The sequence below is a fragment of the Phoxinus phoxinus genome (genome assembly GCF_949152265.1).
Source record: "Phoxinus phoxinus genome assembly, chromosome: 9".
NCBI lineage: Eukaryota > Metazoa > Chordata > Actinopteri > Cypriniformes > Leuciscidae > Phoxinus > Phoxinus phoxinus.
Genome location: NC_136884.1, coordinates 6,698,959 through 6,722,662, shown reverse-complemented (window position 1 = coordinate 6,722,662; position 23,704 = coordinate 6,698,959). Strand labels below are relative to the sequence as shown.

The 23,704-nt window shown below is 38.4% G+C and overlaps 1 protein-coding gene across 3 annotated transcripts; it reads left to right on the top strand.

Moving 5' to 3' along the window:
• The first annotated feature begins 473 nt into the window (after positions 1-473).
• mical3b (microtubule associated monooxygenase, calponin and LIM domain containing 3b) lies at positions 474-23,180 on the top strand. Of its 3 annotated transcripts, XM_079623662.1 has the most exons (33): positions 474-530; positions 1,587-1,846; positions 2,313-2,410; positions 4,332-4,655; positions 4,741-4,948; positions 5,815-5,928; positions 6,006-6,107; positions 6,622-6,777; positions 6,979-7,079; positions 7,172-7,429; positions 8,079-8,194; positions 8,301-8,427; positions 8,502-8,586; positions 8,803-8,950; positions 9,535-9,731; positions 9,831-9,937; positions 10,019-10,090; positions 10,255-10,422; positions 12,024-12,134; positions 12,699-12,882; positions 13,431-13,525; positions 13,889-14,166; positions 14,250-14,458; positions 15,753-17,033; positions 17,112-17,200; positions 17,984-18,061; positions 18,246-18,296; positions 18,390-18,632; positions 18,724-18,817; positions 19,819-19,869; positions 21,651-21,750; positions 21,909-21,982; positions 22,089-23,180. In XM_079623662.1, exons 4-33 carry the CDS (start codon positions 4,395-4,397, stop codon positions 22,271-22,273), a joined length of 5,343 nt encoding a protein of 1,780 aa, XP_079479788.1. In that variant the 5' UTR covers positions 474-530; positions 1,587-1,846; positions 2,313-2,410; positions 4,332-4,394; the 3' UTR covers positions 22,274-23,180. The 3 variants fall into 3 exon arrangements, with proteins under 3 accessions (XP_079479788.1, XP_079479790.1, XP_079479789.1); XM_079623664.1 differs by lacking the exons at positions 2,313-2,410; positions 17,984-18,061; positions 18,246-18,296 and having other exon boundaries at positions 18,525-18,632; XM_079623663.1 differs by lacking the exons at positions 2,313-2,410; positions 17,984-18,061; positions 18,246-18,296.
• The last annotated feature ends 524 nt before the right edge of the window (positions 23,181-23,704 follow it).

Below are 23,704 nucleotides of genomic sequence, written 5' to 3'. Positions count from 1 at the left end.
AAACAAGATAAATCATCAATATTTTTTAGTCAATTTTTCCGTAAGCGTATGGATTAATTAATTAATTTCATTCAATCATTCATTCAGGAGTAGGCTGCAGTAGCAGAGTGATTGTTTTATTTTGGTCATAATTTTTGTCTTTTGACTGAAATATTCTTTTTGTTTAGTCAGTATTTTGTTGTGTCATTTTCATTAATTTAAATATTCAGATTTACTAAAATGGCATTCATTTTAGTTCCCTAAAACAACAACATTATCAGCATTTATCAAAAAACAGTTAATGTTGTGAAAACCTATGCCCCGGAAATAACATCGTAATAAGTAATCGAAATACAACATTATAAATGATGTGTGCTTCATTTATTAATTTCCCGTGTTCTGTGAGTTGTTACGACAAGCGCGCATTCACAACGTGATTTACGCATTCTTACTAGCAGCACGTATTACGTAAGTTTACTTTTACGCGCTTGTCGTTACAGTCGTAATACGTTTACGTTGTGTAAACAGGCTGTCGTGTAGGTAGAGTTTGGGTGAGTTAACTAACCTGCTACTAGCAGACGCTTCACCTCAAGAGAATCTTCTGCATTTTATTATCGTACGTTGTTTTTCCTCATCATATTTTCATCAACAACCTTCGTTTTTAACCTTCGTTAATGACCCTATTTTCATTCGTAATTTGGTTTAGGGGTTTCCAATCTTTCAGATGCCACGGACCCCCAAATATGATCATCCGTAATAGGCTAACGTTACATCTCAAATTAGTTTCTAGGCTCTTTCTTTTTCTACTCACTATAGTAATGTAGATAGTTAGGCCCGCAGCCTTTATGTATTTTGTTACATTTATTATGTATTTATTTCATTTTAATCTAATTTGTATTTAATTTTAATTTTTAATTTAATTTATTGTAGGCCTAGTCTAAGCTATTTAATAGATCACTGTTTGTTATTTGAATCACATTATTAATGTGTTTATTGTCTTAATCTTATATATTTATTTAATTATTTTAATCCCATGCATAGAGAGAGACACACACACACACACACACACACCTATAATTGTATTTTTTGTAATAATTTTTTTTACAGTGTTTCTCTTGACTTTTGCGGGCCCCTATAGGGGTCCCTGGACTGAAAAGCCAAACAAGTTTTTATTTTCATTCATTTCATATTATGAATTTCTAGGGTCTCAATCCAAAATGCAATAACAGCCACTTGAGGGAGACATTACACTCTTTTTATGTTCAGCAGAGCTACTGTAAAGATCAAGTAGTCAAAAGTGTTATAGTTTGAGGTTATGTTGTCCAGATCTCAGTCTTTCCTCCACCTCTCCTCTCTCACCCTCCCCTCATCTGCGCTCTCTGTAATCTCTTTAAGAAGCCTCCGTGCCGGGGCAAATCAGATTAGATCCAGGGCTGCTTTCAATAACACTCCAACACTAACCACCAGCAGATCCACTGCAATGATGAATCTGTACAGTTAACATACGCTGGCAGGAATTATGCGAATCCTCTACAGTGTGTATGTGGCATATAGATGTACGTGTGTGTCCTGAAAGACAATGTTTGTGTTTGTTGCCTGTTTGAAAGTGTATGTGTGTGAAGGAGGAGTCAGCATGTGCCTGGTAGCTCCTTCCTCTGACCTTGGCTACAGAGAGATGGTGGAGAGAGAAAGAGGGCAGAGTGTGTGTGTGTGAAGCGGTGGAGCTAATTCCTGCACTGCAGCTGTGTATATGACACCAGAGTTAACAGCTCTAGATCCACTTGGGAACTTGCCAGAGAGAAACCCAGCGAGAAAAGAGGAAGGAAAGCATGTCAGCAGCATGTGCAGCACACAGAGAGACAGCACGGTAAGTATCACTTGCTAGTGTTGAATTGAATGTATTTGTGTGCGTGTCACTCTGATGCAGCAGTGTTGATGCTTTGTGACAGTCTGAAGCAGCCTGCATTGATTCAGATGCTCAATAGTATATGGAAAGAGCTGGAAAAGGCATATGACTGCAGCTGTTGGATGGTCATTCATGGTACATGTTTACATGGGAACACTTTGACTCTGCTGCATGCATGTAATCAATGATTAGCTGTATAGTTTCATTAATATGTGCATATGCCTTTATAGTTTCACGGTGTAATCAATGTCTGAATGGCTGACTAGAGGAAAAACTGATCGATCCTCTTTCTGCAGCACTTTCCTTGCTCTCTGTAATCCTCTGCTCTCAATCGGCACAGCAGTCAGTCACTGAGACATTTGAGAAGAGAGGGGAATAAGGATATTGATGCAGGTCATTCTTTTTTTTTTTTATGATGGTCCTCCAGGGTTTCGACCTCCATTTATGGTGGACATGATCATGCGTAAATGACGTCCAATGCAGTGGAATTTCTGTCTTCCAATAGAGAGTTGACATGAAAGTCGTGTGAGTATATTTATTGCTTAAAGGAATTAGTTTACTTAAAAATGGAAATTCTGTCATCATTTACTCACCCTCAAGTTGTTTCATTCCTGTATGAGTTTCTTTCTTCTGCTAAACACCAAAGAAGATATTTTGAAGAATGTCAGTAACAAACAGTTGATGGACCCCATTGACTTCCATAGTATTTTTTTTTCCTACTATGGAGGTCCATCAACTGTCTGGTTACCGACATTCTTCGGTTTGGAAAAAAGAAAAACACATGAGATGGGAGGAAAAAATAGATTTGAAAAACTTTGTATTCCCCTGAAAAACTTTGTGTTTCTTGGTGAGTGCGATCATTTTGCGAGCGAATGCAAAGTCTCCATGGGGAATACAATTTTTTTTTACGAAAGCATGCAAAAGCATTGCCATATCATTTTCCCAAAGACACCATGTCCCTTCAGGGGCTCCGTATGATGTGGTCAATGAGGTGTGGGGAAGATAATCAGTAAAAAAAATTTTTTTGCTCTGTTCATAACAAAAAAAATATAGCTATTATGTGTCATTTGGAGACTTGGAATATAATTTCATGATCGTTTTATTGTGCTTTTTGTAAATTTCGGAGCTTGACAGCTTCTGGTCACCATTCAGTTTTCTAAATGATGACAGACTTTTCATTTTTGAGTCAGCACAGTCAGTAATGTTCATAGTAGAAAGATTAGATTGACAGTCACTTTCTTCCAGTGGGTTGCATTCCCCAGAGTTAATGCCAGGCTGACCCCATGCATCCTATTCTGTCTTAGATACAAGACTAAAGAGATATTAATTCTGTCATAATTTAAAAAGACAAGTGAGTGCTAGAGAGAAAGAAAATCATCTATAAAAAGGATTTGGACACCAAAGTCAGTGTCACACTTAAATAGTCTGCTTATCATTGCATATATTCACAAGGTATCAAATGAGGCGTCATCTGCAAACTCATTTAATGAGTCATTCTTATGTAGGCGCTTGGAGGTCAAACTATTCATCCAGGCTGGAGTGCACAGCTGAATAGTAGTGCTGAATGAATTGAGTCAATGCAGTTGCTGTAATCTTTTGTAATGTGTGTAATGAAGTGGTTTACTGTCTGTCATATATTGATGACTCCACAGAGCACTGCAAACCCCGCCCCCTTTACACAACAGCCAGTCAGAATCAGTGCTGGAGACACTGCAAACACATTTTATGAAAATGTCACACTATTTTATACTGTTTATGATATATATAAACAAAATTATAAATGTGTGAGCATATAATAATAATCTATTCCCTGATATAATATAAAATATACATTTAAGATATAAAACAATATATAACCATAGCAGATAAGACTTACAAAACTGTAAGTATTATTTATTTTACATTTACTCAAAATTCACTATTTGAGAACAGATTTTGCATTATTAATTGACATGTTTTTTTGTTTGTTTTTGGAACTGACAATAATGATGATCATAAAATGTCCAAGTATTAGCTAATTAATTTATCTGAACAATATATTGTTACATTCTATCACTAATTATTTATTGCACTTATATAATTGTCAGATATTGATCACGTATTGTGCATGTGTGCAGCGCCGAGGTATTCAAGTAATTTAATTTCAATATAAATATTTATTTTCCTTTGACATTGTATTGACATTTGTATAAGCAGAAACTGATTTGAGGATCTATAATGAGAGACGTGTGTCTGAGTGGATCATGATGTGCAGATAAATAGAGAGATAGAAGAATGTGGCAGAAGTTTTGCTGACACATCTGCTTCACAGCCTATGCGAATTGCTTTCCTTTTTTTTAATCTCCATCAGAGACCAATAAAATTCTCTATTCCATATTACACGTTCATCTCTTCCCCGTCTGTCCAAAATCCCCCTGCAGCCCTGTAAATCATTTCTCTTTCTCAGATGCCCTGCGTGCGGTGCGTTCTGGAGGTGAGCTGACTCCTGTGTGGGTCGTGAGAAGCAGATATGTGGGACGGACGGTCTGAGACGTGTCGGGCACATGCCCTGTTCGACGGCTTCGTGCAGGCTGGCACATGTCGAGAGACCCTCAGGGCCTTCCAGGAGCTGTGTGAAGAGCTGAAGCTGCATCCCGTGGGTCAGCCGCAGTTCTACCACACCCTGAGGAGCAGACTGCACTACTGGAAGGCCAAAGCACTATGGGCCAAACTGGACAAAAGAGCCAGCCAGAAAGAGTACATGAGAGGCCACGCTTGCACCAGCACCACGGTACAAACACAGGGGTCACCCGCAATGCATTACGAGAGAGAGTTCTCTTCACTAGTTTTACCTGTGAGTTTTGCTGTGTGTTCAGTGTCTGATCATAGGCGCTGGTCCGTGTGGACTGCGGACGGCTATAGAGCTGGGATTCCTGGGTGCCAGGGTGGTCCTTGTGGAAAAGCGCGATGCTTTCTCACGGAACAATGTTCTGCATCTCTGGCCCTTCACCATTCAGGACCTCCGAGGTTTGGGGGCCAAAAAGTTCTACGGAAAGTTCTGTGCTGGAGCCATAGACCATATCAGTGAGTAAACGTGAGATCAAAATGGAATACATTTTTTATTTACTTAAAGTTTTTTTTCTGTTTATTAAATGTTACATTAAATGTTTTGGATGGCATTTAATGCTCATAGAGAAAATTTTATTTATTTAGAATATATCTTATGTTTTCATATTAATTTGATTTTAGCAACATGTGGAGCTATTCCTTTAATTTATTAGTATTGGTTGATATTTGATGTTTAAATTACTATGAAATTTGTATATTCCTCTATTTTTGTATTTACTATTTATATTTACCATTTAATTATTAAAAAACACATTAAATATTTAATAAGTAGATTTATTTAAATGTATATTTTATGTATTAAATAAATACTAGTCTGTAGCAAATATCAAAATGAATATTCCTTTTTTGTACAGTACATTATAATGTTGTGTTTTTAGACTTGTATTTTTTATTTATTTAGACTAAATAGTACAGAAATATACAAAATTCCAAACAAAAATTCAAAAAATAAGCATTTTAAAACTATCAGTCATAACATAAAATTATTGGCTAAACAGTATCAGCCAGGATTTTAATATAGCTGTAATTTGACTTAGCAAATTTAATCTTTTATTCATATATTTCATAACTATTTTTTACAGTTGAAAGTTTTACATAAAATATGCTTTGAAAAGTATGCAGTTTTGCTTCTCAATTTAATCCTTTTTTAAGGATGTTTATATATTTATGTAAAAAAAATAAGACAAAGACTCTGATTAACAATATAATATTTTGTTGTGTATTCTGAAAGCGTTTGTGATATTCTCATGAATTGATTTAGTTGATTTCTAAACAGTTTAGTGTATTCACACTATTTATTGTCGACATCTATTTCTGCTCAGGTATTCGTCAGCTGCAGCTGATGCTTTTGAAGGTGGCCTTGTTGTTGGGTGTCGAGGTTCACGTGAATGTGGAGTTCAAACATCTACTGGAACCTCCAGAAGACCAGGAGAAGCGTAAGAGAAATGTGACAACTTCACCCTCATTTTATCGGCAAATGAATTGACAGTTTTGATGTTCATGTCCTGTTCAGGTGTTGGCTGGCGAGCAGAGGTCCACCCCGACTCTCATCCAGTCAGACAGCTGGAGTTTGATGTGGTTATTGGTGCAGACGGCAGAAGAAACACCTTACCAGGTATCTGCAAAAACACAGTCGCAGACCTATTGTGCTCATCTCACAGAGATGTACCAAACGCTTCAGTCGATGGTTAATATAAAACCCTTATTGGTCATGATGGCAACGCCTTCCTTGATTGATTGATTGATATTTTATTTAGAAGGGACCATGTGTAATTAAAAACATAAATGTAAACATTTGATGCATTACACCAGAGTTAGCCTTAGGCTAATTTACATCTGCAGTCCCTGTGTTCCTAAGTTCACACAGTTCCTAGTTCCAGCTATTTTTCATCCTTTTTCTCATACATGCATCACAACCCCAAACATGTGTTGTGCACGTGCAGACAATTTGTTCTCTAATTTGTACTTTAGTTTGAGTCAAAGGAAATGACGCCACTCATACATATATACACATCTATAACAGACAGTTCCCCTATTCTAATTTTACCCTGCTTTCGGACATCTTCATATCACTAATTCATTGTTTTCAAAACTCCTGTGTAAGGGTTTGATTTGTCTGTGTCCGGTAGGGTTTCGCAGGAAGGAGTTTCGGGGGAAACTGGCCATTGCCGTCACAGCGAACTTCATCAATCGCAACACCACCGCTGAGGCTAAAGTGGAGGAGATCAGCGGTGTCGCCTTCATCTTCAACCAGAGGTTTTTCCAGGACCTCCGGCAAGATACCGGTACTGACTTATTTCAGCGTAACTTAAACATTACCAGAGTTCAAAGATACCAAGACCATATGTATTGCACTCAACTGCATTTCAAGCAACTAATATTAATTTTTGCACAGTTAGGCACTTTGTCTTCTCTGTGAATGAGTTTATCATGTGTTTAAAATGATGTAAACACAATGAGTATCTGTCAATATCTTTTCTGTGCAGGAATTGATCTAGAGAATATAGTATATTACAAAGATGACACTCACTACTTTGTAATGACCGCCAAAAAACAAAGTCTTCTGGAGAAAGGAGTCATTCTGCACGTGAGTCGTCACATGATCGAATGTTGTGTGCCAATATCTGCTTCATACACATACCATTGTGCGTGATTTCTTCTTTTATTTTTGTTTTGCAGGATTATGCTGACACCGAGACGCTGCTGTCCAGGAATAACGTGGACCAGAATGCACTGCTCTCGTACGCTCGTGAAGCAGCTGATTTCTCTACCAATCATCAGCTTCCTTCTCTGGACTTTGCCATCAATCACTATGGGCAGCCAGATGTGGCCATGTTTGACTTTACCTGCATGTACGCCTCTGAGAACGCAGCACTGGTGCGCCAGCGCAGGGAACACCCTCTGCTGGTCACTCTGGTGGGGGATAGTTTACTAGAGGTAAGAGCAAAAAGAATGAACAATACAAAAAAGATATATATTATTAATTATTATTCTTGTTTTGCAATTAAAATATCCGAAACCTTAACATTAAAACAAGATAAATTAACCCAAAAAGAAAAATTATATTAGAAAAACTGCGTATTATTTTATCGTTATCATATCGGTTATCGGCATATATCGCTTTGTAATTATTTATCATTATACATTTTTTTGTTAATATTGTATATTTAAATTCGTACAAAATGTTCAAATGTACAGGATTTAGGAGTTTGATTCTGATGTTTAGTTACAAGCATCAATAAATAAATTGCTCATGATATTTTTTATTTTATTTACACTATATTTATTTATTAACAATTTATTTTTTTAAATTGTATCGTATATAATTTTATATTTGCCATCTATCAGCTATAATATGAATATATTTATTGGCTAAGTGGTATCGGACAGAATTTTAATATCGGTAGATTTTAACTACATATTAAAAACTAAATAATAATATCTTATGCAGATATTTATATTGAAAATATAAAAAACACCATGATTTTTTTTTGTAGTACATTCTGAAAGCTTTTGTAATATTTGCAGGTATTGTTGGCTCTAATTTTGTTGTTTTGCTAATAAAAAAATAAAAAAATTCTTATAGCCATTCTGGCCAATGGGAACAGGAATAGCTCGGGGCTTCCTGGCAGCCATGGACACGGCCTGGATGGTTCGCAGCTGGGGTCAGGGCAACACCCCTTTAGAGGTTCTGGCTGAGAGGTCAGAGCTAAAAAGGGATCCAAATGATTTATGAACATTCAGTTTTGACAATGTAGGAATCATAATTCTGTTCTAATATTCCCCCTCCGTTTCTTCCCTATCTCAGAGAGAGTCTGTATCGGTTGCTTCCTCAGACAACACCAGAAAACGTCAGTAAAAACTACAGCCAATACAGTGTGGATCCTGCTAGCCGCTATCCCAACATCAATATGCAACTCATCAGCGCTGCTCAGGTTAGAAACATGCAGTCTTAATCGATTCATAACCAGTAATGATGCTCATGTTAATGCTGAAAATGTATGTACAGGTGCGTCATCTCATAGACACAGGTGAGGGTCCGGTTTTGCGCCTTGATGCTGTTAGCTCCCCACACCCAAGACTTACACGACAAGGTGTGTGTTACTTTGCATATAGTATAACATCTCCCACATATACAGTCATACACCAGCTCACATGTTCTCTCTCTGTGTGTGTGTGTGTGTGTGTGTGTGTGTGTGTGTGTGTGTGTGTGTGTGTGTGTGTGTGTGTGTGTGTGTGTGTGTGTGTGTGTGTGTGTGTGTGTGTGTGTGTGTGTGTGTGTGTGTGTGTGTGTGTGTGTGTGTGTATAGAGTCAATGGCTCGTTACAGTAAGCTGCTGACCTGGTGTCAGGAGCAGACGCACGGTTACATGAATGTGTGTGTGACGGACTTCACAACTTCCTGGAGGAGCGGCCTGGGCCTGTGCGCTCTCATTCACAGATTCAGACCTGACCTCATGTGAGTCCACACTCTTTAATCTGGGTATGGATGAGGGTTGTGGCGTAATGTTTACACATAAGGGCTGGGAACCAAGTTTATATTACAGGATTACAGGTATTACGTGACTGCGACATCAATATTTTTTTATCTATTACCAGTAAGTTTTAAATATTTATAAATTTGGGAGTTTTACACTATATAGTTAATAAATATGTCAATAAATAAAATACAAATTATGAAATGTCAATAAATAAATAACTTTTATGTATTTTTATTGACATTTCACAATTTAAAAAAATGTATTTGCATATTTATTTATTCATTAATTTATTGACACATTTCATTGTTTATCTATATAGTTGCATAAATGTATTGAATCTTATAATTCAATATTTATATATTACTATGGCACTCCCAATCCTCCATAGATAATAGTATATTAATGGGCTCAAACTAAAAGCTGGAAAACATTCATGGGGTTTTTAAAGTGGTTTTAGTGCATCAAAAAGAGATTTAGGACCTAAACGTGTGGGCTGACTGTATTATTACATTGAGCTTTTCTGAATGTGTGATTCTGATACTAGCGCCTTTGTTTCTTGCAGTGATTTTGCGTCTCTGGAGGAGAGTGAGGCGGAGTTCAATGGTCAGTTGGGTTTGAACATGGCGGAGCAGGAATTTGGTATTTGTCCTATAATGACCGGCAAGGAGATGAGTGCACTGGAGGAGAGTGACTCTCTCTGCATGGTCATGTACCTCAGTCAACTACATGAGCTCCTCAAAGACACAGCGCCACCTAGTGGTCAGAATAAGGCATTATCTATTATTTTCTTTTTATTTGTGTCATATTTTTGACCCTTTATATTTTTTATGTAAACAAATGCTTTTTTCCTGCACACAGAAAACCAAAGTTCAGAAGAGAGGTCTGTTCTGTTCTCCAGCACCAGGTCACCCATCTCACTGCTCAGCAAACTGGGACAGAGTCTGTCCCGCAAACGCAATCCCAAGGTACACACACACTCACTCACAATTACACAACTGCAGTCTGTAACCCATATATTAATCTGATCTATTTTTCATCTCTATCAGGATAAGAAAGAGAAGGAAGTAGATAGTGTTGGAAAGCGGAGGAGAACAAGCCAGGCTGGCCAGTCAGAGGAGGTGAGTCGTTTTGTGACAGTAGTTTTCCACATTGCGGTGTAAATGGCATTACTTGTTTTGTATAATGACCTGTATACATTATAATGTGTTTTTGTTCATCTGTCATCTGTTAAACCTCTTTTTTCCCAATTTATTCTAATATTTGTGATATTTTCCTGATTTAGGAGGACGTTCCTCATGATACCAAAGAAAATATGACTTCAGCAGTAACTGCCGGGTCAGAACCGAAGGTCGCTGAGGGTCACAGCAAGGTTCGGTCGATGGCAACGCTACTGCTGGCTAAATTTGAGGAGAACTCACCATCGGCCTCAGCCACTAGACTGCGCAGACAGGTGTGTGAGTATTTGTGTGATGCATGTGTACTTCAACATGCGTACAAATTGAGTTACACCACGTCCTGACCTGGTGCAACACCACATTATTGCATATTTTGTTTTAAGAATAGACAGAAAAATGGAGTAGGATTTTGGACCAATAAGATTTAGCTGTGGGCGGGGCTAGGAAGCTAGCCTGGCTCCGCCCCCCTACGTACTTCCGCTCAATTTAAATTTTCCTTCAGTACGACGTTCGGGTTTGCGGTGTATTCTTGGGTTTTCTCCGGTCAAATTTTTTACCGGTTGGTTATGGCAGATCCAGAGTGGCTCTGGGCAGTCTGGTAGGACCAGGCTACTAGGAAGCATGACACGACAGAAATATATACCAAGCAAGAGATATCGCATCAAGGCTGGTTGGGACTTTTTGTCAGTCATTTAGCTCGATTAGTCACGTTCTGGTTCTGACAGTCTCATAGTCACTGATTAAGTATTTTGTTTTGGTTCTAAAAAATGTCACAGTGCCTCTGTTAGCCATTAGATGTTGTGATATATTCCTAATATAGAGTGAATTAGCTCCTCTTGCCCCCAGCAAAAGCTGCTGACTCAACCTGTGGCCCCTGCGCAAACACACTTTAGCGTAGCCGCTAACAAGCTGAACTAGAATTGGCAAAGCCTCTTTGACATACATTAGCCAGCTTTTGTCAGGTGTTTTAGTAGATTAAAAGCCATTTAGGTGATTGAGAGTAACAGCTGCAGCATTAGAAGATGCTTCATTGGATGTTTTGTTTTACTCAACAGCGCATACCATTTTCATGTCCACTCTCCCTACCGAAGAAAAAAAGCACACCGCAACATGGTTTACGCTACAGGGAAAAGATTAAATCTCTGCCAATTAGAAGCGAAAAGTAAAAAGACACCTGTACTTTGAGATCCAGTAGGGTACATTTTTGCGATCGAAATGGCTAATCTGGTTCTGTTTAAAGCTTCTTTGGTCTCTGGTGTAGTTCAGGGACTGTTGGCCCAGTATGAATGGGTTATGAAGGAGCTCTGTGTGCAGAGTGGCCTGCAGGCTCAACAGCCTATCAGTGACTGGAGGCCGTGGGACATGTGATTGGAAGAATCTCAGATAGGATTATTTATTATCACCATTTTATTGATACTGACTGACTGACTTTGTTTTTGACTGACAGTTTTTTAATTGATTTTTTATAGATACTGCTGTGTAATGATAATTATAAAGTTTTAAAAATCGTTCTAATTCAATGGGAATGGGGAAGTCCACACCACAGCTATAACAATAACGACACAGAGGAACGATTCAGAAGAATTTTTTTCACCTAACTTTTAAGAACTTGACCATTTAAAGTTGCAGACATCATAACTGCAGCACACGCTTATAATAAACAGAACATTATCATCCGTTGGTGTGGAAGATTACATAGTTATTGCTATAGTTAACTTTATAGTTATCGTTCTTGGTTCCTTTATTCTCTACTTTCCAAGACCAATCTGTCAAACCCTTTTATTCTCATATTATTTATTTTGTCTTTGTGATGGTTTTCATCTTAGGAGCATTTTCCATTCCTGCTTGTTTTCCATGCTCATCTTTTAATTTGTAGAGCTACATTCAGATGTATACGGGCGGAGTGAGCTCATTGGCTCAGCAGATAGCCAATCAGATTCAGAGTCAGCAGGATCAAGCTCCCAAGCTCCTTCACAGGAGGGAGTTGGTAAGAGTTCTCCTGTAGTGCTGGCAACAAATCTTCCCTAACATTGTGAATGTTCTTGTGTCCCTTTAAGTGCCTGTATTACTGTGTGTATGAGGCCTGTAACCCAGAATTGAATTTTGTTTGATGTTATATATTTACTAATTACTGTGAGTGTGTGATGAGTTCCTGCTGTAATCCACTTTCTCTAATAAGGCTAAACGCTTTACAGCTTTGTTAGACTGATCACACCAAAAGTGTTGTTCCATGAAAGTGCTGCAATCAAATGTAATTTACTGTAATGATCAAACTTTTGTCTATGGCATCTGGTGAAATTTGAGCCTTTGTTTGAAGCATTTCATTAAGTTAGCCATATTTTATTTATTATATTAAAATAATTGTATATTTATTAAAATATAATATAATATATCGTAATGTAAACATAAAATAATAATGATAATAAATAATAACAAAATAATATATTTAATGCACCTTGTCACCCCGGGTCTGTAACTACTACTGACCCATATGTGTGTGTGTGTTAGGCATCTTTATCCTGACTATTGACCTTTGACTTCTCACCTGTAGGGATCTCAAAAGGAGTTTCCTGTGAATATGGGCGGCAGTGATGTGTGTTATTTCTGTGGCCGTCGTGTTTATGTCATGGAGAGGCTGAGCGCGGAGGGAAAGTTCTTCCACAGGAGCTGCTTCCAGTGTGACCACTGCAGCTCCACGTTACGCCTTTCCAACTACGCTTATGACCAACTACATGGTGTGTGTGTGTGTGTGTACATTTAACCATTTAATACTTCCACTAATAAAATTATCATTATCATTACTTGGTGATTTTAAGATTTTATGCTCCTAATAAAAATAATAGGCGTTTAGCTTTTCATGGATGTTGTCACAAGATGGGACACAAAGAGTGTGAAAATTCCCTGTTGTTGCCGTGGGCTACTGTTTTCGGCCAAACAAATTGCTCTTTTGTTACCATTGCACAGTCATAAGGTCTGCAGTGTGTATGTGTGTGTGTTGGGACAGGGCTTTTATTGTTGTCCGACAGTAGGGCACACACACATAAACTGAAGGCCCTCAGCAAATTGCCACTTAAATTTTTTTTTTAAATAGGAGTCAAAACAACAAAACATTCTAACTGATAGGGTTATGTAGATCACATGACTCAAACACTTCAAGTTTTAAAAAGAGGCGGCATTTTGACCGACTTCTGCTACAGTATAAAAAAGACATTTACTCCCTGCATCAGCTACTTTTTTATTTTCTCGCTCTCCCACTTCTTTTCCTGTCTTTCGGTGTGTACAGGGAAGTTTTACTGTAAGCACCACTACAGCTTCAGACTGGCTAGCGTGGCTCAGAGAAAGAGACCGGCCCCATCTGTGGCCCCTCGGTCTGCACAGGTAACCTCATCTTTCATCAGATCACCAGTATTGTATATATGTATGTTTTATAGAACACTTGCAATATCAGTATAATTACTATTTATGTCGGACAGATTTATGACTTAACTGAAGTAAAATTAAGAAGCTCTTTTGTATATAGCATAATGAACACCGTTGTTTTGTAATAAATGTAATGTAATACATTTAATTTACACATATATACAGTATACATCTATAATTTATGTATATACTGCATTCAAATATATCAATGTATTTTATGCTAAATAATATTTTGTAACAATTTATGTGAAATATTATTTACATTTTATTAATACAATATATTAACATTATATAATATACATAACATTTCTGTCTCTTCAGGCTCCCCCTGCTCCATCCTCAACTTCTACGTCTTTGTCCTCTCCCGGGTCAGTGGGCACAGCCACTCCGCCAGACTGCTGGTCCTCCAGCGCCGTCCCAGACATGGCATCCAGCCTGGCCAAGAGACTGTGTGGTACACCAGAGCGCATTGAGCTGGAGAACTACAAACCCTGCCCTCAGCAACAGGACAGCCCACTGCAGGAGGTCCCAGAGGAGACGCTCGCACAGCACAACCTCAGTGCTAGCCTGCTGGAGAAGAACACAGAGGAGCAGTCCAGGTATCCAAACACGCTCTTGTTACGCTCCTAATATTTACTGCCTTGTTTTGTCCTGGTAAATATGTTTCTTTTTTGGTCTTCAGTAGCTCTGAGTCAGACCTAGAGGAGGAGGAGGAGCTTGTCTGGAAGAAGGGGGAGGGGTTGCACTCCAGGACCAATGGAGAGAGAGAATTGGTCCTGGGGGAGGGGTTAAAGGAGGAAGAGGGAGGGGAAAACCAGGAAAAACAAGAGGAGGAGGAGGAGGAAGCAGAAGTTTCAGAAGAAGAATATGAAGAGGGAGTGTCTAGTGATGGTGAGTGTATGTCTATATTCAATATCTTTAGAAATTACTAATAAAACGAGCAAAAAAAGTTAAATCTTACCTGGAATTTCTTTACTATATAGCTTGTTTATTTCAGAGAAATCATCTTAATATAAGGTATTGTTCAATTGAATGTCTTGTACATTTTTTGGTGTCATATTCTCACAATATTTTGGTCAGTGTATTTGTGTGAGGTAAATATTGTCATGCTTGTTTTGTATGTTTATTGTTGTGTATTCACGACTGTATGTGTGTATTTTGGGCTGTTGACACAATGTGTATGTATGTGTATAGAGGGTGAGTACTGCCCTTGGGAGAAGGAACGGCTCTCGGGGGTGTGGCTTGAGGAAGAGGAGGCGGGGTTTGTTCAAGGTAGCACCACCCCCGATGACCATTTATAGCCTTTTTTAGCATTTGCTGCATTACTTTAACCCAAAAGATCTTGTTTGCAGGTTACCGGTATTTAATTTGCAGGCTGTGCATGAACAATAGTGTGTTTTAATCTGTGTATATTTTGTAATTGCATTGGCTTTTATGTTTTTGGGTTTTGCTGGATTTTATTGGAATAATTTGCAGTTGTTTAAGTTTGGCTGTTTTAAATATTTGGCAAATTATTCAGAAATGTGTCCTAACCAGGCACGGCATAACAAGATTTCATGTAGTAATTTATCTGCCCACGCCGAAAGCAATAATGCTGCAGGATGTAAACAATCAGAACATATTTGCTGTCCACCTTATTTTAACATAAGAGTGAGATCTGTGTAATGATATATAATGATATATATACTGTATAAAAAAACAACAACTGGCCAATAAAATGTTTTGTTGCTTTAACGGACTATGCCTGGTTAGCACATACAGTAGTGTGTTGTTAATTACTTTTGCATTTTTTTGAAGTATTAATAAAGAAATGTGCCTACTTTATAGATCCTAGACAGTAAAAATCTATGCACAGAAAAACACACTCAAAAATGCAATGTTGCACATGGTACATCCATATATGGATAATATAGTTGGTATTTGTCAAAAGTGAAAAACCTCCAAAATTATAAAATGACTACTCTAGTTTTTTGTATCATAATTGACCCATACCATCTTTATCATCTTATCTTTTTCAGGCTGCCTCATGTTACTGCTTGTTTAAGAGCATCTGAAAGGATGCACCGCTTCCCCCGCAAAACTATTTTGTTAAGGTTCTAGAATGCTAGAATTTTTCTAGATTCTAGAATTCTTTCACATTCTCATTAAATTTTGTTCTTTATCCTTTCATTCTTTTATTAACTAGAGTCCAGTGAAGGGTACAGTGACGGCCCAGATATAGATGCCAGCTCAGTCAGAGAGTCCAAACCATGTGACCAACAGGAAGAGTCCATTCCATTCCACCAATCACCCACCTCTATAGAGTTCCCACCCTGCTTGAAACAACCAGAATCAGGCCACACACCCACACCTGAGCTGTCGACAAACCCCGAGATGTCACCTGCCAAGAGGTCAGAGGTCGTAGAGGAGTTCTGGCTGAAGAGTGCTGAGATCAGGAAGAGTTTAGGCCTGACTCCGCTGCCTGGAGAATTCCTCCCCAAACATAAGGCAGCCCAAACATCTAATGCTAAAGAAAGCTTTTACACCTCAGTCGCATACAATACCGCTGCTTTAGATTCTGCCAACCAAATGGCAAGAATCTGTGACTCCAGCACACAAACTCCCTCTCTGACGGACTTTCAAAGTACATCCCCACCTGGACCATCTCCCACTATGGATGGCGATGCAGGCGTCGCTTTAGAAGAGGCGATTGGCCGCTGTTCTGTAATCCACAGACTCAGCATCACTGTAGAAGGTTGTGTAATGGCGGACAAGCAAGGCTTGGACCTCAATTCCACATCATTTGCCAATGAAAGTGTTTTGAATTCAGACGCAGGTCTTCCGACACCTCCCTACAGCCCATCTCACTCCCCTCTTGTCAGCAAGCAGTGTCGCGCCTTTCGCCACTCCGAACCCATACTGGACCGAGAGGTTATGAAATTCACATCTACCTGCGCTCCTTGTGTCCCGCAGCGGGACGGTTTTAAACCAGAACTCGATCAAGCTCTGAGTCTTCCCCCGGATGAAATTGAGATCCTGTGTGGGGATGAGGCGGAAGAGGCTTCCGGACTGCCAGAAAGTTCTGGCGTTGTGGAGACCGGCGACACGGTCAGCCAGACGGACAACCGTAGGCTAGAGCACAGGAGGACGCTCCCGGACCGGGTGGTCGCCCCACTGCTGGCAGGGGGACCCGAGGTCAGGCTTCGTAGGTCAGAGATAAAGCTGTGGGGGGCGGACACGGGTGTAGAAGAGAAGGAGAAAAAGCGCAACTCGTTGTTTTCGCCCCGTAAAAGCAAGAAGAGCATGAATGCAGCAGCTGAAGCCCAGCAGGAGCCAGGGAAGCACAAGTCCCTCTGGAAGTCCGTTTTTTCAGTGTATAAAAAGGACAAAAAGAGGAAGGAGGTAGTGGTGGTGGCGGCGGAAACTCTACCTGCCGCAGCTAACGCTGAGAGTAAGCGGAAAGTGCCGAGTATCAACAGAACCACAGGTGAGATTGATGGATCTATAAATAAAAGGGATCACATGAACTAGTGGCTGTAAGGTTGTATGTCTTTCCTCATCTCAGACCTGTGTTTCCGGAAGAATCCAAGCTTTTCTGAAGACACAGACATGTCCTGCCATGCTCTTCTAGAAAGATGTCCTCTCAGAGTTCAGGTAGAGTAAAACAATCCCTCTTCTTCTTGCAGTCTTGAGCACTTTATTGCCTTTCCTTATATTCATATTTTTTATAATATTTTTTATATATTTGTATTACTGTATATATAATATTATATTATAGTTTGTACATACCCGGTATTTAAATTTTTTCTGTCAAGTATTTTTATTTTTTTCCTGTGGTTAGCCTATTTTTGTGATATATTTGTATCTTATATTCTATAAATACTTTTCTTTGCACCATTTTTTTTTTTACTTTTTCATGACCATTTCACCCTTTTCTCTGACCATTTTTTTCTGCTGTGCCTATAAAACTTTTACAGTACCTGTACTGTATGTAAACGTCCTTTTCACATGTGGAGCTTTATGTCAGAATTTCAGAATGAGTCCTTTTTGCAGCTTAGTTCCAATAAATTGTGTTTTATATTCTGAAAGACAGTACATTTTCATAGTGCAATGAACTCTTTTTGTTAAAAAATCATTATGATTTCTCACAACATAGCCCCTTTAATCCCTTGCTTTTTATTTTTGCCTTTCAGTTTTCTTCTTGTATTGATTTTTGTCTTTTACTGTACATATTCCTATGGTTCTCTTCAATCTTCGAATAGTTCAATTATTCTCAGTCTTACGGCATACGACACAATAGGACTTTGTCTGGCATTCATCCGTGACTCCCCTAGAGTTGTATAGCTGGACTGATGGAAACATTTAGCGCTTTGTGATTTTTATTATTAAACTTTAGAGGCAATCAAATGTCTTTTTTTCTGTCTGCTGTGCTCTCAGATGAGCGAGGAATTGTCTGACATCAAGTCAGACCTTCTGAAAGAAACATTATATGAAGAGGGACATGAAGGGGATGAGGTATCATATTATTGCACTGAATTCTCTTCAGACTTTAGATTGTTTTGCTGAAACTAGCTCGTCTGTGGTTGGTAGCACATAGGTGGTTGTGTATTTTGTAGTTTGTGCTGTGGGTAGCACTGTTTACCTTTTGTACTCGAAATACAGTTTAGATTAATACAATTTCTACGTTCTCTCTCCCGAGTCGCTTTACGTGCCTCATGCGTTGGCGTTCAAGAGGGCGTATGCTGTTAAGGTAGCATCTTTTATTTTTTACATGTTTTGAGCCCCTTCAACCTTTAATCCCATTGGCTGAATCAGAAACACTCAGCATCTTGTTCCTCAATAGAAACAGAAAAGTGTTTGTCCTGAGCGGAAAACCAAGGAGGCCATCCCAGGGTCATCATGTCCGTCAGAGGTGGTAGGTGTTTGGGTGGTGTTCCCGGACCCCTCCAGCATAAGTATGTGTACCACGCTGTTTCAGAGAGCAGGAACGGAGGAGGAACTCAATGCAAAGCTGACACGGCGAGTGCAGAGAGCAGCGCGCAGACAGGCCAAGCAGGAGGAGATGCGGAGGCTGCACAGGGCACAGGTGTGTGTGTGTGTGTGTGACATCTTTTGAAGCATCATTGTTTGTTTGTCTCTTAAACGGCGTGTATTTATTTTTGTGCATGTCGTCTCAGATAATCCAGCGTCAGTTGGAGCAGGTGGAGGTAAAGCAGAGACAGCTGGAGGAGAAGGGGGTGGCTGTGGAGAAGGCCCTCAGAGGCGAAGCAGGTACCCGTCAATGACCTGTCACTTTCTCCTCAAGCAGATGAGCCTTAGGAATAATGTTTTATTGAAAATTGTTAATCAATTTGGTAATTTAAAGATAAAGATAACTGATTGAGTTGCATTCAGTTATTTAAATTATATTATTGTTAGTTCTAACTTTAATAAGTACTTAAGTAAGTAAGAAGATTATGATTAATTTTTTTTAAATAATATAATTTTATATTGTATTATAAAATAACTAAATAACTTTCATACAGCAAGGATGCAGTAAATTGATGACAGTAAGACAAGGATTGTATTTCAAATAAATCACAGAGTAATATAATAAAATAAATAAAAGTATCTAAATTATCTTATATTAAAATTATGTGTTGCTTGAGACATTAATATGCCTAAGCTGGGGCCGGCTGCATAAACCGCTAAGACTAGTCTAGTTAGTCATAAAATAAAAATGTCATAACTTTTTTTAGTCATTACATAAAAACGTAGGTTGGTCGAATTTGATAGCAAAAATAAGACTGACTGCCGGTTGACTAACTGGTATAAGATGGTCTTTGCTGGTTCAAACTAGTCTCCCAGCCTGACCAAGCTAGTATTTAGCTGGTTACCTAGCCTAGCTAGCTGAAAGATGACCAGAACCACTCTAAAAGCAGCGAAAAGACCAGCAAACTAGCTTAGACCAGAGCTGTTTTTTCAACAGAAGGTGGCTTGTTTTCATAGAATATATCTTGAATATAAATGTATTTTTTAAGTATATTTTTCACTTAATTTAAGCTTAAATCATATGTATTGATTTAATATTTGTATGCATTTTATGATGTACTATGAAATGTCACCATCTATCTGTTTACAAAGTCATCAAAAAACCCATCTTCTATTGCTACATTTATTATATTAGCATATTTGCTGAAACATTTTGTAGAGACAGAGCAGCACAGGGTATTATGTTTCCTGTGACTTTTAAGGGTCACGGTCCTCATATTGTGTCCTTCCTCATGATATAGACTTCTGGGAAGACTCTAGTACCTCTGACCTCTTGGACGTACATCTGGGTGGTATGTACAACACATTCGATTCGAATGAGCGCTCAAGACACTAACAAACAGCTTTACCGTCTTACAGGCTCATTAGTTAATGTGTTAACATAAATGAAACATCCGTTTTAGTATCTTTATGTTAAGGTAGTGGTGCTCTGCTTGCTGTTAGCTTTGTGTCTGAATTGAATCTAGATGCTCGTGGTAGCATTATTTGGTTGGTATCGTCTGGTGGGTGTGACTGTGTGAGATGAGGTTTGAATGGCAGGACAGTTAGTAACTTTTGTCAGGGTAGATGGTATATTTCGGTGCTGTTTTATCTTAGAAAGACATGGGGACGTTTAGGCAAATCTCTCTGGTGGCCTACTTTCTGAGACAGCAGATTTTCAGTCAGATCACTGCCTGGACATGAACATCCAACTCGACCCATTTCAGCTTCGCACCTCCCATTCCTCCATTATTCTCTCTCTCGCTGTGTTGCCCTCCTGAATACCTCCTCTCCCTTTTTTCCTGCTCGTCTCTTCGGTCTTAGTCGAGCCTTTTCTAGGTTCTCCTCGTAGAAGGCCTGTCTATCTCTGTCCTTGCTGTTCCTCCGAAGGTAACACCACCCCAGCTTCCCGTCTCACCCTTCTAGTGTAGATTTTTTTTAGAGCTATAATTACTAAATCCTCCTTTTTCTCTCCTCTCTTCTCTTTCTTTCTTCATCCTGCTGTACACAGCCAAAGCTAAAGGGACAGAACACGATCATTCAGTTTATGTCTGTACAGTCTTTTTTCTTTATGTTGTGCAAGAACCTCCACTACACCAGCTAAGTATGTTATTTCTCTCCTGCAATCTTCATTTACGCTCTATAACCTTTCGTGATGGAGTTGCATGGGCATGGCATGTCATTGGTCTGCATGGCTGTCAGTAGATCAATCAAGTCTTATTCGGGATTTCAATGCTATATGAAAAGACGCAGTATGTGTGTGCAGATGTTTTTGTATTATTGTCTTGTCTGTAGCAGTGTCCTGTTTGGTTTTGTCTGCTTGCACATTGTTATTAATTAATGTAAATACTGTTCAAAAGTTAGGGGTCAGTAAGATGTTATTTTATTTTTACAAAAAAAAAATCAAAGAATGACGCAAGGACGCATTAAGTTTATCAAAAGTGACATTTGTAATGTTACAAAAGATTTCCATTTCGAATAAATGCATTTCTTTTGAACTTTCTATTCATCAAAGAGTCCTGAAAACAAATATTAAGCAGCACATCTGTTTTCATCATTGATAATATTAATAAGAAATATTTCTTGAGCACCAAATCAGCTGATGGAACATGTGACTCAATTATGCTGAAAATTCAGCTTTGCCATCACAAGAATACATTATATATTAAAATAGAAAACAGTTATTTTAAATTGTAATAATATTTCACAATATTACTGTTTGTGCTGTATTTTTGATCAGATAAATTCAGCTTTGATGAGATTAATCTAAAAAAAAAAAAAAATCTTACTGACCCCAAAGTTCATAAGAAGGGTTCAAAAATTACCCTTTTTAAATGTTTTTAATTTAATATTGCTTTTAAACAATATTATAATATAAATAAATAAAATATGAATATTATTGATCATAAAATGAACTTTAATATTATAGATTTATAATTTTAAAATAAATGATATGTCCTTTATTTGACTTTGATGTCAGACTGTCATGTTTTTCAGACAATTTTTACTTGCATAGTGCTCGACAAGTGTTAATTTGACCCTTTTCTCTCTCTCTCTCTCTCATCCTCTCTCTCTCTCTCTTTCTCTCTCATAGGAATGGGAAAGAAAGATGATCCTAGTTTAATGCATCAGTGGTTTAAGCTTGTGCAGGAGAAGAATGCACTCGTGCGCTATGAATCTGAGCTCATGATATTGTGAGTATTTTACGTTCAGCTTTCTGAAGTCTCTAAACTGTGGATTGACCTGGCGATGTGTAATGTGTGGTCAGGTGTTATGTAAGTAAGTGTGTTCTTCTCTATCTGGTCTAGTAAAGTTCGATTGCTCTGTGCTCATCTGTGTGGTCTGTTCGCAGTGCTCGTGAACTGGAGCTGGAGGACAGGCAGAGCCGTCTGCAGCAAGAGCTCAGAGAGCGCATGGCCGTGGACGGTTAGTACACACAGAGGATATAAATAGTTCCTCTGGTTTTCTCGCATAATGGTTCTTCACTTAACAATTTCATTGCAGTCACACAGCTCCTCCTTCTCTCTTTCAGACCATCTGAAGGTAGAGGACGAGCTGGCGGAGGAGAGGCGTATTTTGAGCGAGATGCTGGATGTGGTGGAGCAGAGGGATGCGCTGGTGGCCTTGCTGGAGGAGCAGCGAGTGAGGGAGAAAGAGGAGGATGGTGACCTGGAGTCAGTCATGCTGTCTAAGGGCTTCAGTTTGCACTGGGACTGACTCGCACATGCACGAATCTCATCATACCGCTTTAAGGGCTCCAAAAATATGCAGCTGCTCTGTTTCCATTGGTCCAAACAGACCCGTCCACCTGCATTCTGGGCCGTATGTGCTAGGTGTCTAAGTAATGAATACCAGAACTCAGCAATATATTGGCCCATAAGTGATTCTCAGTGATCTGAGGTGCAAAATAAAGCCTCTGGTTAGAACGAGTGGCGATGTCTTGCTGCCAAATAATGCTCCTCTGAGACTGCTATGCTACTATGCAAAGGAACGTCTTTTTGTCTGCTCTCCTTGTTGTCTTATTTCAAACAGCTGGGTAAGGTTAAGCTACAGCTGTAATTTTACCCAGATTCATCATGTTTTGACTTGACAGAAATGAATATGAAATGGCATATATAACCACATTGTCATTGTGCAGTACAGACTGACGCATGCAAACTTATATACACAAGATAAGGCCTGTCTTAATATATGATTGAGATGTTTTTCTTTTTTTTTAAACCTAATTTACAACTGTTCCTGTTGTTTAACCTACATAAGCTAACCTCACACTGTCAATTCTTAATATAAAGACATTAATTTATTGGCTGAAATGTGTTTTTTAAATTATATTGATTTTTTTTTCAGCATAACTGCATTTTACATTTTGTTGTTGTTATATTCATCCTGTAACACCCATTAAACTACTTTTTCTTTGAGAAAAATTTGTGGACCATTACATTGATTTTGTTTTTTTGGCATGAAAACCATGCACATGGTAGCCTACACTTTGATGTCCTATAACTTTTTTAATGCATTAGTAATAATTATCATAATGATAAGTACTACAAAATTATATTATGCATATGTTTTGTAATAACCAAACGTATTTATTATTATTTATTTGTTATAAAAGGCCTAGTTTTATACAATTTGTCTGTTCAATTTGAATGTTTACATAATGTTTATCAGCAGAAAATGACAAAATTACACAAATCAGTGTAACATTATGGTAATGGGTGCAAACATGTCAATACCCAATAAATACAAAAATCAGCAGCTCATATAAAATTGACTAACATTATTGAAATTAAATAAAAACAACAACTGCATTTTGCGCTGGCGCTTATCTAGTTAGCAAGTAAACTTTGTATCGTATATGACGAATCATCCTGGTTTATTAACAAATTGCTTTTGCTCCTCTTTTGTAAGTCGCTTTGGATAAAAGCATCTGCTAAATACATAAATGCAATATAGCCTACATCGCTTTACATAAACCCTTTGTTGAGAAAAAGGTTGCAGGGCCTAAATGTGCATTGTGCATACTTATTTCTACATTTAACATATTCTGGGGAATTACAAGTCTAGTTATTTTAAATATATATATTTTTAATAAGCCTCGTGACGTTTGGAACTGCGTGTGAACGGGCGCCCCCTGCTGGAAAACGC